Source organism: Anastrepha ludens, chromosome 3 (assembly GCF_028408465.1).
Source record: "Anastrepha ludens isolate Willacy chromosome 3, idAnaLude1.1, whole genome shotgun sequence".
NCBI classification, from domain to species: Eukaryota; Metazoa; Arthropoda; class Insecta; order Diptera; family Tephritidae; genus Anastrepha; species Anastrepha ludens.
Window position 1 is genome coordinate 123,039,466 of NC_071499.1, and position 15,781 is coordinate 123,055,246.

At 37.1% G+C, this 15,781-nt stretch overlaps 2 protein-coding genes across 2 annotated transcripts; both read right to left on the minus strand.

The window, feature by feature from the left end:
* Window positions 1–367: 367 nt before the first annotated feature.
* Window positions 368–3,632, minus strand: LOC128857715 (vanin-like protein 1). Its single transcript, XM_054093458.1, has 3 exons — window positions 3,558–3,632; window positions 677–2,028; window positions 368–615 (listed from the first exon to the last, which is right to left on the minus strand). The coding sequence occupies exons 1-3, from the start codon at window positions 3,630–3,632 to the stop codon at window positions 396–398; spliced, it is 1,647 nt and encodes a 548-aa protein (XP_053949433.1). The 3' UTR covers window positions 368–395.
* Window positions 3,633–9,914: 6,282 nt separating this feature from the next.
* Window positions 9,915–12,055, minus strand: LOC128856743 (vanin-like protein 1). Its single transcript, XM_054092059.1, has 3 exons — window positions 11,955–12,055; window positions 10,468–11,819; window positions 9,915–10,389 (listed from the first exon to the last, which is right to left on the minus strand). The coding sequence occupies exons 1-3, from the start codon at window positions 12,027–12,029 to the stop codon at window positions 10,173–10,175; spliced, it is 1,644 nt and encodes a 547-aa protein (XP_053948034.1). The 5' UTR covers window positions 12,030–12,055; the 3' UTR covers window positions 9,915–10,172.
* Between the last annotated feature and the right edge of the window lie 3,726 nt (window positions 12,056–15,781).

A 15,781-nucleotide genomic window follows, 5' to 3' on the forward strand; every position in this document is an offset into this window, starting at 1 on the left:
CTTTTTCATGGTAGATGCACTCGGGGGCTTGACATTGACTGCCGAGGGGCGACCGCTATTAGGAAATCCTTTTTCTATCATTAGTAATTATCTACTTTTTTAAATGCTTAATCGAAAAATCTTTTCAAGCAATTTTTAACAACATTTTGATAGCATTAAAAAATGTTTTATTAATTTTCTTTCAAAATATTAATATTTTTTGTGTTGCTTTTTAATTACAATAAAATTTTTTCGAAATTTTTATTTTTACGAAAGTTTTATAAAAAAATGTGTAGCAGTTTTTGTAGACATATAAAAAACTATATGCTAAATTTCGGCAGTTTTTTTTTTCTTTTTGAAATTATCACAAACTATAATTTAAATAGGTTTAGAAAATATTCAGAGCGCAAGTTAAGTTAGCAGCGTTTGAGGCAATAAAGCAGCAACAACAGCGCGGCTGATAGCTTCAAACCACCTAAAGAGGCTGCCGCAGAACTCATCTGCTGTGTTGGTCGCCACACAGGATCCAGATTATGCACGCTGACCTTATCGAGAAAATAGTTGCCCCAAATGCCAAAGGTGAGCAAATCCAGTTTCGGTGTCATCAATCTGATGCTTACCGCAGTGACGGTTTTACTAAAAATAAATTTCTTTTATATTTCTTTTAATATTTTTCATAAACTTTGTGACACACAACCTCTCGACCTCGCGCCACTCATACATATGCACTGGAAGCGGCAACATAGCACCATCCACACTGGACGGCATAATGAGACGCCTTGGCGCATGCGCAAATGAGGCGCTCACCTTCAACACGTTAAAATAGTATTTGTTTGCCACCGTTAAATTCGTGGGAAAGATGTGTCCACAACTGTACAACTGATTATTGGTACAAGCGATCACTGCACAGATCTTCAAGGCCGCCGATTCAATGCGTTGGTGTGTGGCATGGGAGCCACTGTAAGCCGCCAATCGATAGCGATAAGCCGCATGAGTAGTTGAGTTCGTCACCAAAGTGCGCGCGGCCTCGAAGTGGCAGCAGAATTGACTATCGTAGCAAAGAGTTTGATTCACCGTCGCAAAGTCCGCTGCAAGCAGTTGCGTCTTAAACACATCCACGTTGTAGTCGCGCTGCAGTTCGAGTTTGGTGAGACGTGGTGTTGTGACTTGTGGCTCAAAGATGGGTTGTACGAAGGGTGGCGCTTGGTAGTTATCTCGATAGGCGCGTTTGGGTATCTTAGCGGTGAGTAGTTGTGTGGTCGGCTCCTCATAGATAACCGCATCAAGCCTACCCAAACGACCAGCATAAATGCCTGAACCACCATTTTGTCCACTAGGATTGCTGGCGTCAGCAGCAAGCAAGTTAACGTCATTGGCAAATGCCCAGCCCTCTTGTAGTTGTACGGCAGTGAGAAATGGCAATTCGTTGAACCAATGTGTGGGATTTATCAAATCTGTAATGCCCAGCTGCTTAACTAACGCTTGTGCTGGATGCCAGAAGAGAAAATCCACGCCAATGAAATGGCCAAAAGTCACACCGAAATCGGTGGTGAATGTGGCTAGCTGCAACTGCGGTAACACATTTACACTGTACCATTCATAACGAAAGAGATTGCTTTTACGATAGCGCGATATTACACGCCCTTGGCGATCGAAAACCACATTTGTGCTGTACGTATTTATGCCACTCACATTGCAATGACCCACGGGCAGCGGATCGTTGGCGCAAAACACTTTCTCTTTCACATGTATCACCAAATACAACTGACGTGAACGCGCTGCACAGGATATTTCGGTGAGAAAGAAGTCGTAATCGGGTTTGTTACAGGGTGTAATATTCAGCGGAGGATCAGGTACATAAGTGAGTGTAGAGTAGTCATTCAGCACGTATTCGGGAAAAACGAGTATGTCCAAGCCGTGTGTGATATTTGATTCGATGATGCTCTTCATACGCTTGAGTCCATCCTTCAGTTTCGGTTGCCCTGCGCCAGGAGGTGGTATGAATTCTGCAACACCGGCCATGTAGGTGGAATCGGAAGGCAAGGAGAACTGGAAATATAGAGAAGAAGGGAAAGAAAAGAAAAAGAGTTGGAGCTCTAGTGTAGCTAGTGATACATACATTTCTTCATCAAGAAAGTTGCATAGATCTGAAAACAAGTCGCATATAAGTGCGATTTTCAAAGGCAGTAATAAAAATGACTGTTATTTTCCAACTGCTTCTTAGAGAATAAAAAAATATTTAATATCGATAAATTCCGAAACTCAAGAATCGACTATGAAGACAGGCACAGGACTTCGTTCGCATGAGCTGCATGCACTTAGCTGCCTTGAATTAAAAAGAATATCAGAAATTGAATAACAAAAATGCCTGGTCCTATGAATGCCTCAATCGAAGAGATTCACAATAGAGAGTTTCTAATTCTACACAATGATTTAAGGCACAGTTGGTAATCCGCCGAAGTTAACCCATTCAGTACCACGATTACAACTTTCTTGACCTCCTCAGCGCCGCTATTGAAAGGTTTCTTAAGGAACAGGGTAAAAACAAATGGGGTGATAGATTCGGAAACGCTGGAATGCCTTTATCAACCAATAACTTTGGGGCAATGAACGAAAAATGAATCGATATAGCGTCGAGGCGCAAGATCCAGCCATACTAGGCTTAAATAGCTAGGTCTTATCTTCAGTTACTACACGACTCATAAAATCTCAGTGGCCGCACTGAATATATAGGAGAAACATAGAGCCTCATTACTTTCAGTAATCAATAAGCTTAAGATGGGTAGGGGATTAGCCTTCTGTATCTGAATCTGGGTTCGGGGCTGCCGGCTTTACCACCAGGCTGGCAAGGCGCAAGAATTTCTTCCTCGGTGATGAAAATATTATACCGCCTTGACTCGGTCGACGGAACCTCGTTAACAAAAACAGGTGTTACCAAGTCCAGGATAACAAATCTAAGACGTTGAGTGAAGGACGGCGTTTGGAGAGGAGTCCCTTTCCCCATTAACCTCCCACTGAAATTGCGCTGAATACGGAGTAATAAATCCTGGTAGATCAATTTTCTCTCATTTTCACAATGCGACTAAAAAGGTTACGTGTAGAAAGCGGACAAAAACACAAACGGAACATCCTGTCGACTTCAAACTTCGACTAGAACTAAAGGAAAATTACATCTTTCGAGTTTTGGTACAATAATTCCTGAGTTACAAATAAATTCTCGGAGCTTTATTAACATGCCACTCTTCTGAAGAAACCCTTCATAAAACTAACCAAATCTTCGCTTGAACTCTTAAAGCAACTCACCCTACCGAGGAAGACATAAGTGACGACAATAGATGTGCTAACCGACCTTGACAACGGTTAAATAAATAAGCTGCCACAGTAAAAAAAAACAAAGTAGACGGCAGTGGAAGAAACCTCGCGTGGCTTGCAGAAATTTCGGCTTCAGAAAGACGCTTTCGGGAAGGCGCTCAATTTGTTTTCACACTGAGGAAGCGAAGTAAATTTCATCCCCATTCACGCTGACTTTAGTAGAAGAAGTTAATTTTCTTAGTAATAACTTCAAATGCCATATTTACCTGCAAAGTTAGCAGTGGTCCTGCGCACGCTAAGAAAACCAATGTCCGGCGTAAATGCAAAGCGTGAATACTCATCTCTAGTGTGTGTTCTCTAAAATGTGACTGATTTAGCTGCAAGCATTCCAGGTATAGCTGCGCTGATTTTACTTGCACTATTTGCCAACGTATTTATTTACGCCATCATAAAATGTTTGCATAAACCAAAAAGCGGGAATAAACAGTGAAGGTTTAAGGCGCGTTTACATGATAAAAAAAAACCAAAAACAAAAAAAAAAAAAACGCTACACTAGCGCCATCATATCGACCAATCAGTTTGCTATCGACAATATTAAAATTTTTCGAAAACCTACTTGTTCTATTTACCCAAGTCTGGGCCCACCAAGTTTGTAGCCAGCTTCCAGCTCGTCTTCTTATGTCTCTGTCGGTGAGACTTAGCTTTGTCGAGATCTACCTTTTTTCTCCGTAATTCGTCTTCAAGTATCTTTTAACCGCATTCCAGCTGTCACGTTCAAGTATTTTACTGCTTTCTTTCCTCGAGCCATCTGTCACAACTAAAAAATGTGTGTTCGGCGTCATTGCTCTTTTAGTCCGTAAGCCAGCGACAGATTTTCACGACCAAGTTCCTCTCAGTTGATAATTCGTAAACTACCTCAGATAGTTGCATTATGAAGCGTTGTGAACGTCAGCTGCGGCTCCGAGGGTGGGTTGAGCAGTTATAGCCACCCTCGCACGTAAAAAAAAAATATATTTTTAGTCATTTCCTCCCGATTAAAACATTGATCAAATTAAAGTTAGACTAATATTTTGAAGAAATAAAATTGTCAGCTGATTATAAAGTGGTGGATTATACGTCAGCTGGTCACACAAATATGCAAAAAAAAAAAATTTTCAGTGATTTCCTCCCAAACGAAAATTTATCAGATGATAGTTTATGTATTGTTTTTAATAAATAACTAAGTCAGCTGGCTATATGTAGGTGGAATGTGCGTCAGCTGATGCCCTGAAGGTGTAACTTAGGAGCTAGTCGGAAACATTTATAGCCTAAGTAAATGTATCAGCTGACGAGTTTTCCCCCAACATACTGGCAGCTGATTTGTTTTATTACTTACAGGATCATTTCAACAATCCGTACAAACATTTTTTTCGGGAGGAAATGACGTACTTGAAGTTATTCAACATTACATTTAATGTGCAAACTGAAATGTATAATTTTATAGCAATGTTTCGATTAAATCAAATTTTTTATGGGAACTTTCCGATTCTTAAGAATAGAAATAAATAAATATTTTGTTAAGCAAATCAACTAATTTATAAATTTTCAGTACTTAAATTAATAATGTTTAAGATTTAATACAAAAAGTTATTTAATTATGTTTGGTAATTTAATCATTTTCGCTTCTGCTCATCTCACTTTCTTCTCTTTCTGACTCACTGTCAGAGTCGCTGTCAGAGCTGTTTTCCACCATGTCTTCATTATCGTCATCTGTTTAAAAATACAAAAACTAATTTAGGATACATGTTTAAAAAAAAAATAAAATTAAAAAAAAATGTTTACCTTCTTCTGATTGAGTTATTTGATCAATGGATGTTGGTAACTGAGTACCAGAAAACCAAATGAATTCATATCTGTTATTTATTTCTACCCAGCCATCAGAAGGCTCATTGACAGTTGGTACTTTCAGGTGTGCTTGAGACCAAATTTTCGAAATATTTATAACACGTCCTTAGAAAATGATTATATAATTCCGTTTTGCACGGCGGAAGAGATGAGCCATCAATAACTTTCTTAGGTAATCGAAACGAATTGTCATTATCAAGAAATTTGTATGTCTTTTGAAACAATGCTACTCTCGCCTCATTTATAAACTTTAATCGTTTCAAACCATATACATTACATACAAACTCTTGTATTTTGTCAAAAAAGTCAAGTCTCTTCTCAGATGGTTGTGACAATTGGATGAAACATTCAGTGAATTCTTCAGATTTTGACATTATTGAAAATGGGCGGTTTTTGCCCTTCTTAAAAAAGGCCGGGTTGTAATCGCATCCTGTGAATGCGTGAAATGCAGGAAGCGCTGCACTTAAATTTACTCCTAATGCTATATGTAATTCTGTTATGTTGATAAATCTTTGATTTTTTCCGACGATTTCCGATTTCCATACAAATTTGGATATCTTCTGCAATATTATCCATATTGGCTAACATAATTATTAATACGTCAGTATCCGAGCAACGAATCGTTACATTAGCATTAAAATCTAACTGGCAAACGTGGAAAATTATTTTTGTGTCGGCTTCTTCGTGAGCTCGACACGAAAGTGTTTTTTCTACCGTTTTTACCACTTTGGAATCAGTAACTACGTACTTAAAACAATCGTCAGCATTGACATAAATTATTTTATTATTAATATCATATAATTTTCTTCCCAATTTTCAATAAAAAACTGTACAAGTGCTTCTTTAAAGTTGGTATTTTTTAACTCAATTGAAAAATCTTTTTTTCGCACTTGATCTGGACCATCGATACGGAAGTTTACTTGTTCCATACCTCGAAGTTTATGCTTGTCTTTAATCGATGGGAAAATGTATCTATCAAAGGCAATGATAATGACTTTTGCTCTGTTTGCACAAATTGCAAAAATTGGAAACATTTCAAAAAAAGTATTGCAAATGATTTGTGCAAACTGACAGTGAGTCAGAAAGAGAAGAAAGATGAGCAGAAGCGAAAATGAAAATGATTAAATTACCAAACATAATTAAATAACTTTTTGTATTAAATCTTAAACATTATTAATTTAAGTACTGAAAATTTATAAATTAGTTGATTTGCTTAACAAAATATTTATTTATTTCTATTCTTAAGAATCGGAAAGTTCCCATAAAAAATTTGATTTAATCGAAACATTGCCATAAAATTATACATTTCAGTTTGCACATTAAATGTAATGTTGAATAACTTCAAGTACGTCATTTCCTCCCGAAAAAAAATGTTTGTACGGATTGTTGAAATGATCCTGTAAGTAATAAAACAAATCAGCTGCCAGTATGTTGGGGGAAAACTCGGCAGCTGATACATTTACTTAGGCTATAAATGTTTCCGACTAGCTCCTAAGTTACACCTTCAGGGCATCAGCTGACGCACATTCCACCTACATATAGCCAGCTGACTTATTTATTTATTAAAAACAATACATAAACTATCATCTGATAAATTTTCGTTTGGGAGGAAATCACTGAAAAAATTTTGTTTTTTTGCATATTTGTGTGACCAGCTGACGTATAATCCACCACTTTATAATCAGCTGACAATTTTATTTCTTCAAAATATTAGTCTAACTTTAATTTGATCAATGTTTTAATCGGGAGGAAATGACTAAAAATATTTTTTTTTTTTACGTGCGAGGGTGGCTATAACTGCTCAACCCACCCTCGGAGCCGCAGCTGACGTTCACAACGCTTCATAATGCAGATATCTGAGGCATTTTACGAATTATCGACTGAGAGGAAATGACTGACAAAAATTAGCACCTGGCTCACGGACTATTTGCTTTGCAGCATATGCGCCTGGGGTCACTTACCTTACCCATGCGCCATAGATATTTCTGAAAGAATCCGTGACTCCAGGGAAACTGAGTCATGAAATATCCCACTTCCTCGAAGTTCTTTTGAGCCCATTTGCTTATTGTAGGAATCAGTTTCGTCGTCCATCTGCCACTCGATTCAGTGTTCCACCGGCTTTGGCACAGCTGAACGGTTTGACATCTCCGTTTCGCGGCATTAGTGGTGGCGTGAAAGCCTGCAATCGACCACCGCTTTTTGGGTTACTAGGGATGTGTCGAATAGTTGCATGCTGATTTCGAGTGGCATGCTACCTCGTGTCATCAGTACTACTTTGTTCTTATGTTTGGCGTGCTTCAGGCCATGGGCCTCATGCCAAAATTGGGTCCTAAACATGACTTAGTTCAGCTTCCTCCTGGCATCCGCTATATCGGCCGCGTATCCTACAAGATATGCATCTTCTGACATGTCTATGCTCAGGATCTCTTTATTGCTCAAATTCCAGAAATGGGGGCTGAGAATAGCTCAGTTAAATACACATATTCATCGCGATATCGCTACTACTGACGAGACAATACAAAGGTGCTAGTAGAAGACACATAAGTCGACTATTGACGAACACAAATGCTATAAAGAGAAGACTCCCAAATAAAGAGAAATCTACACAAAGTCGTCTTAAACATCAAACACCAACAGATCTTGGGAAATCTATGTAGTTAGTTATCAACTAAACGTATTTGTTATTATTTGTTCGTCACTTTTTTTAAATGCTGGGAATATTTTTTCTAAATGAGCTTGAGGGCATTGGCCCTTCAATATAACTCCCATTCCATCTCATTGTAAATTAAATTACTAATTGTTTAACGACAGTTGTAATATTTTATGGAAGCAAATAAAAAAAAAATGCAAATTCATTGCGTTGGCTTCAAAGTGGGTGCCTTCAAACAAAACGCACATATGACATCGAAAAATCCAATCACTGAAACATTTTTCGAACACATTTTCCGTAAACTGCTTCAGCTTACGGCGTGAATTCTCTTCTATGACTTCTATAGACTGTAAATGGGTGCCTCGAAAGTGGTAATTTGAGTTTCGGCTAGAGAAAAAAGTTAGTGGGAGCACTATTAAATAGTAAATAGTAAATAGACTAGATTTTCGTTCATAATGATAATCTTGTTATTGTGGTGCAAAATACTTGATTTTTTGTTGCACAAATCTAGCCTTTTCAAACAAGGAGAGGAGAAACTTTACAATGTTTATTAAAGTCCTAATAATTTGTTTGTTTCCATATAACCCATTTTTATTAATTTTGCAATTCCGTCAAAATGGAGTACTTTTTTGACAGATTGTATATAAAGTGGGTGTACAACGATTTTTTTTTTTAATATTTATTGTAAGAACACAGAATACGTTCTAAGAAAACCAGTTTAAATCTCCAATTTCTCATACATCCAAATAAAAGTTTTGCTTGCATACTATAACCAACTTTTATTAATTTTGAAATTCCGTTAAAATGGAGTACTTTTTTGACAGATTGTATATAACTACAGTGAGTTTTAACAAAAACTGTACAAAGTTGTTTTTTTTTTTAATTTTTGAAATTCCTTTAAAATGGAGTACTTTTTTGGCAGATGGTATATACAGTGAGTGTTGACAAAAATCGTACGACATTTTTGTTTTTATTTTTTTGTATTTATTGTAAGAACACAGAATAGTAGTAGTAGTAGTAGTATTTATTACAAATAAAGGTCTTGTATATAAATAAAGGTAAAATATACAAGACCTTTATTTGTAATAAATACTACTACTACTACTACTATTTATTTTGAAATTTAATTATTGTAATATTAAGAAAAAAAAAAATGTTACAAAAATTTAATCACAATGGGATGAGCCGTCTGAACACACAAATTATGGTCTTAGAAAACAAATTTAAATCCAACTATTAGACTTTTTGAAAAACTTAAGAAAAAATCGATAAAACTTCATTAAAATTTTGAAAACTTAAAACGGATTTTGTAGCAATTTTTCTGGTAAACAGTTTTGTAGCTCATTAAATTTTTGTGCAATAGAATATAGATTTTAAAAGGCTGCGATTAAGCATTTAGCAGTAATGAAGCTTTTTGCTGAGCATTCACTCCAGACAATTCGTTTTGTCGTTCGAAATTTGTATTGCTATGGAGAAAATGCGCAAGGCGTTCAACGAAAAACCAAATAACTTCTAAACAGTGAAAAGTAGCTACTTGAAACTTGCATTATGTTATAACAGAATTTATTAAGCTACAAAACTGCATGCACAAAAAAATTCTGAAAAATCTGTTTACAATTTTTGACATGGTACTTTGACATGGGAATTTTGACGATTTTTTGTAATTTTTTTTTTAATTTCAGACTTTGACTTCTATGGCTTATGTTGGAATATGAACTGATTCCTGTAATAAAATAGGAAAACAATTTTTAAAATTTCAAATACTTTAAAAAAATAGCTGTATAGACACTGACATGTAATGCGGAAGCAATTGGATTGCAATAGCGTCTAGTAACGTTGATTTTTTCGGACAGTTTTTGCAGAATATTTAAGGCTTATTTGTGTCAACAAAAACAGTGTTGTTTTTTTATCAAGTTTGAAACTTACAAATCCCATCCCGCTTATTGAGTAATTCCCCCAACTCAGTTCATCATCATTATAAATTCCTAGAGTTCCAGTGTGGAACATAGCGCCAAACTCACTTACTTTGCCTTACTCCGCTCCTGTACTCGAATAATCTTATCAATCATAAATCTTTCTTTTTGATTACAGTTCTTTTTATTTACTTTCTTTCTGACAATCTGTTTCTTAATCTACTCAATGATGTTGGTCTTCAGTCAACAAAAAATGTGGCACAAGCTAATATTAAGCGTGACTTTTTGTTTCCACGCCTGAATCTGCATATTTTTAGGGTTTGTAATAAAAAATATAATATAAACATTGACAAAGTATTAAAACATTTTTTGTATTCCATTTTCTTTGTATTCGCACGCAGACCTTCTCGGAAGTTTATGGCTTGCATGCCAATCTAGAATTGCTTGATAAAAATTACCAGCACTAATGCAGCTAAAAGCGGCAGTGCACACACAAATGAAGCGGCAGAACTCGTTTGCTGTGTTGGTTGCCACACAGGATCAAAGTTATGTGAGCTCATCTCCTCGGAATAGTAGTTGCCCCAAATGCCAAAGGTCAGTATGTCCAACTTCGGATAAGTCAAGCTAATGGAGATGGCAGTGGCGTTGTTGCTAAGTTAGCAAATTATACAATACGATTGTTATTTTGTTTTTGTTACACATTTTATATATTTCAAATGCCAGTACTACCTTTCAAACTCCTGCCATTCGTACGTGTGCACAGGCAGCGGCAACATAGCACCATCCACACTGGACGGCATAATGAGACGTCGTGGCGCGTGCGCAAAGGAGGCGCTCACCTTCAACGCGTTAAAATAGTATTTGTTTGCCACCGTTACATTGGTGGGGAAGATATGACCACAACTGTACAACTGATTATTGGTGCAAGCGAGCACAGCACAGATCTTCAAAGCTGCCGGATCAACGCGTTGGTGTGTGGCATGCGAGCCGCTGTAAGCCGCCAGACGATAGCGATAAGTCGCATGAGTAGTTGAGTTGCTTACCAAAGTGCGTGCAGCCTGGAAGTGGCAGCAGAATTGACTATCATAGCAAAGTGTTTGATTGGTCGCCGCAAAGTCGGCTGCAAGCAGTTGCGTCTTAAACATATCCACATTATAGTCGCGCAGCAGATCGAGTTTGGTGAGACGTGGTGTTGTGACTTGTGGCACAAAGATGGGTTGTATGATTGGTGGCACTTGGTAGGTATCTCGATAGGCGCGTTTGGGTACTCTAGCGGTGAGTAGCTGTGTGGTCGCTTGCTCGTAGATGACCGCTTCAAGCCGTCCCAAGCGACCAGCATAAATGCCTGAACCACTAGTTTGTCCACTAGGTTTGCTGGCGTCAGCAGCAAGCAAGTTAACATCGTTGGCGAATGCCCAGCCCTCTTGTAGTTGTACGGCAGTAAGAAATGGCAGCTCGTTGAACCAATAAGTTGGATAGATAATATCTGTAATGCCACTTTCTCGTACCAACACTTCTGCGGGATTCCAGTAGAGCATATCGAAGCATATAAAATGACCAAAAGTGACACCGAAATCGGTGGTGAATGTTGCAAGCTGCGGTTGAGGCAACACATTCGTACTGTACCATTCGTAACCATAGAGGTGGGACTTGCGATAGCGCGATATTACACGTCCTTGACGATCGAAAACTACATTGGTGTTGTACGTATTAAGGCCACTTGGATCACAACGTCCCACTGCTGTGGTGTCATTTGCACAAAAAACCTTCTCCGTTAGGTTGATAACCAAATAGAGTTTACGCGAACGGGCAGCGCAGGATAATTCGATGAGAAAAATGTCATAATTCGGAATTTCGCAAGGTGCAATCTTTAGTGCCGGATCGGGCACAAAAGTGCGAAAATGGTGATCGTTCAGCACATACTCGGGAAATACTAATATATCCAAATCTCTGGTGCTATTCGATTCAATTATGCTTTTCATGCGCGGTAGTGTATCACCTGCTTTGGCGCTACCTTTGCCCGGCGCTGCTGTTAACTCAACAATACCTGCATGATAAGTCGAGTCGGTGGGTAGAGAAAGCTGAAAGAGGGGGAGGAAATGTATGGATGTATAAATAGTAATGCTGATAGGGATGATTAAAAGCTCAGCACTAGATTGCCGTTATTTAGTAAACAGTTGTTTTCCAAATAATCTGGTTTTTGTAATTACAAATACCTGCCAAGTTGGTTGTGGTCCTAAAGACGCTGCCACGAAAACCAATATACGGCAAAAGTTTTGCACCTTACACATTGCGCTTGAGGTTCCTTGCAGCTCCAACTGATTTTTATTTCAGCTTAAAGTGCGTCAACCGCACAGCTTTTTAAATCAAATTTGATTTACGACTGCCATATATGATTTACTTAATCTTATCGGATTGTCAATGTAGGGAGGTCATTATCAAAGATTTTTTATGATTTTATCATTCTTAAAAGGGTAATAACATTTGCCTTGGCAAATTAGAGGCGCTTTCTTGAGTTAATTAGTTGCGACGCTAGTTAGTAACAACGATTCAAGGCCGTTAGCTGTGTGTGTGTGTGAAGCAACAGTTATACGACCTTGTCGTGGGACGGTTGCATTGGTTTTTTCATACTCTGCCACCCGTCCTAGCCGAATGGGGTGCGTGACTACCATTCCGGAGTGCATAGGTTGGAATCTCCTTGCATGAGACAGAAAAATGACAGAGAAAGTTTTTTTCTAATAGTGGTCGCCCCTCGGCAGCCAATGGCAAATCTCCGAGCGTATTTCTGCCATGAAAAAGCTATACATAAAAAAACACCCTTTACCTTCGGAGTCGGCTTAAAATTGTAGGTCCCTCCATTTGTGTGCGTTTTTTAGTTTATTAGCGAACTGGTGCTTGGCACTTGTAAATGGGGAAAGGGATTTATGCAAGGCTGCTTAGTATGAGTGTTGGCAAAGAACGCACATTTGAGCAAATTTCTGGATAACACTCCCGAAGGAGGATGCTGGATTAGGTAAGTAAAAACGATTCCTGGCTATCTGTGAAGTTTTCCAAATTTTTGCGCTCGTATTAGAATGTCATTTATCAGAAAGAATTAATATATTTTCTTCACCGTTTGATATAAGAGTTGAATGAAAAAATTCAAAAACCTGCTTAGGATTGTAAATTTTTCATCCGAGAGTTGCATAAGCAATTCCTTAATTAATCTGGTCTCTGACTAAGAGAGGTCACATAGGCAACTGTCTGAGTGAAGCAGCAATCTGATTGCTCAAACTTCAAAATTTGATTCAATTGAGAATTAATACCAAAAGCGAAAAGCAACAATTTCGAAAAATAGTCATATAATTTTACACTGGGTCATTTGCTGTCCAATGAGTGCGTATTGTTTTTTTTTTACTGCGTGCGCTACTTTTTCTTTAATAATTAATAACCAACAGTAAATACTTAAACAAACAACGTTGGAGGTGAAACTTCACCATCAACCAACCTATACATGCACCCACTAGCGCACATACAAGCACAAACACATACATATGTGCGCCCTCAGTGGCAACAACAAAAATAATAAAAACAATATTCGAGTAGAAATTTCCCGCAGTTTCATGAAATATAAATATGAAATTTTTGTAGAGAAGGAGAATGACAGCGATAGGCAAGAATTTGAAGAGGTTGCTCAAGGAAGCTGTGAATAAATCCCATCAGATATACCCTGTTTGGCGCTAAATTTAAGCACCTAATGGATTTAAAGTACACTAGATTCTCTTCTACTGCTCTTTACTTTTTAGGGATATTCTCTCCTTTCTTTCCCGCTTTCTTTCAACACTCTCAGTGCTGCCAATTTTGCTTTTGTTGACTTTCCAGTAGTTGCTTTGACATGACAGGCAACTTCTCGATTGTGCTGTTTGTTGGTTGGTTGGTTGCGTAGCCGCTTTGTCGGACGCTCACGACAATTGACGTTTGACTGTTATGCTGTGCAGGTCGTGTGTCGGTTGCCATATCGAGAGCAAGCGGATACCGGACGCCAAACATAGTTTGTTTGTCCGCTTTTGTATTCAGAGTAGAGATTTTTTCAGTTTTTTATATGAATTCCTAGTTTGTTGTTCTAGTTTGAGAAAATAGCAATTTTCCAACAGGTAGGTAGGCAAAATATTTGTACATAAATGCATATGCACATACATATGTGTGTGTGTATGAGTACGACAGTCTATGCATGTACACGTATGTGTTATATGTAGTCACGTACATATATACACGCAATTTTTCACACACATCTACTTACATACTTTAATGTATTATCACCAAATCTCTTTTGCGGGGCATGTGAGTGCATGTTTACTTGGCATATTTTCAGGCGTTTGTGTTGGTGTGTTTGCTTTAGCTGCTGTTTGAGTTTGCCCTTTTAAGTTGGATTTGTTGTTGTTGCAGTTACTTTGTTGTCTTCTTGCCATTTCAGGCAACGTGTTTTTTTTCGGTATCATCAAGGCAAGCTGTTGCTCTAATGCCTTTGACATTTGCCGGCACCACTGAAACAGTGTGAAAATTGGAGAAAAAAGGAGCTGAAATTTTTCAAAAATGTTTTCTTTATGTAAATTTATTGTATTCTATTTCGGAGGAATCTACAGAGAGCAATTATCGTTAACAATCTGGAGTTTATACTAAATTGGAGTGCTAAAAAGTTTAATAAATTATTGTAAATTTTAGTACTAATATTTGTATTGCAAACAATTAATAAATACACAGTAATAATTAATATAACTTTATAATGTGCTGTAAGGATTACTGTAGCAAAATTTAGTCCGATTTGGTACTAAAAAGTTTAGTACTGAAAATGTTAGTACAACATTTTTTAGTACAACAAATTTTAGTACAAAAGTTTGTGTAGTCCTATACTACAAATTCTAGTACAAATATGCTTAATGCAACATTTTAGTACAAAAAGTTTTAGTACAAAAAATTAGTATTTCGCTATTTCAATGCTAAAGGTCTGCCTACTATTAAAGAATTTTTGTACTAAAAGTTTTAGTACAAAAATATTTACTACACAAAATTTTAGCACAAATAATTAGTATATTGCTAAATCAATGCTTACATTTTTTCTGCCTGATTAAGCAACTAACATAAGATATACTGATAACCAGCATTAATTTCGTTCAGAAACCATTTATGTTAATTTTTTAGTACACTTTTTAGTACGAAATTTTTTATTAAATCTTATTTAATTAGAGACTTACTCTAAACCATTGTTGTTTTCATTTTTGTTCTAAACTTTCACAATACAATTTTGTGCTACTCCTCGTATTTCTGAATCATAAAACTCTTTAACTATTTATATTTATTTTACTTTTGTGCCACTGCACTTTTCCAAACTCAATCGTTTTCCATCACTTATTCCATTTTCCATGTACATCTTCGTTCATTTCCCCCACTTTTTTCGCTTTGCGTTCACATTGTGCTACTTTCGATACGTCTGCTTTACGCTTGTGCCATAGTACGTATGTCGTGCGTGTGAGCTCTCCTCTGTTTGACACATTTGAAACGATGCTTTAACCCCCGGTTGTTGTTTGGCCTCTTTACCTGTTTCCAGTGTCGAAAGTTAGCCTCTTCAATTGACCAACAGCCAGTTAAGTGCCTGTTGGCAATTTTGTGGACATAGTGGTCAGGGGAAAAAATGATTTTTTTTTGTATCAACGTATGATATCACATACAAAACGACATACAGTGAGTCAAAAAAGTTTAAGTACACCTGAAATTTTAGAAAATTATCAATAAAAACTCCATCATACAATCTAAAAATAAAATTTATTCTTCGCAATAGATATAATATATTTAAAGGTTAAAGAACACAAAATAAGCCTTTTCATGGGTTACGAACTTAAAACATAGAAATAGCTATACAAAAATGAAAAAAAGTTCTGAGAGCACGTCAAATAAGTTTTCGTACACTTAACCGAAAATATTAAAAACATTTGAAAATTCTTATAGGTTAAGTGTTATTAGTATTTCGTTGGCCCTCCCCCGGCATCGATAACTGCTTGTAAGCGCC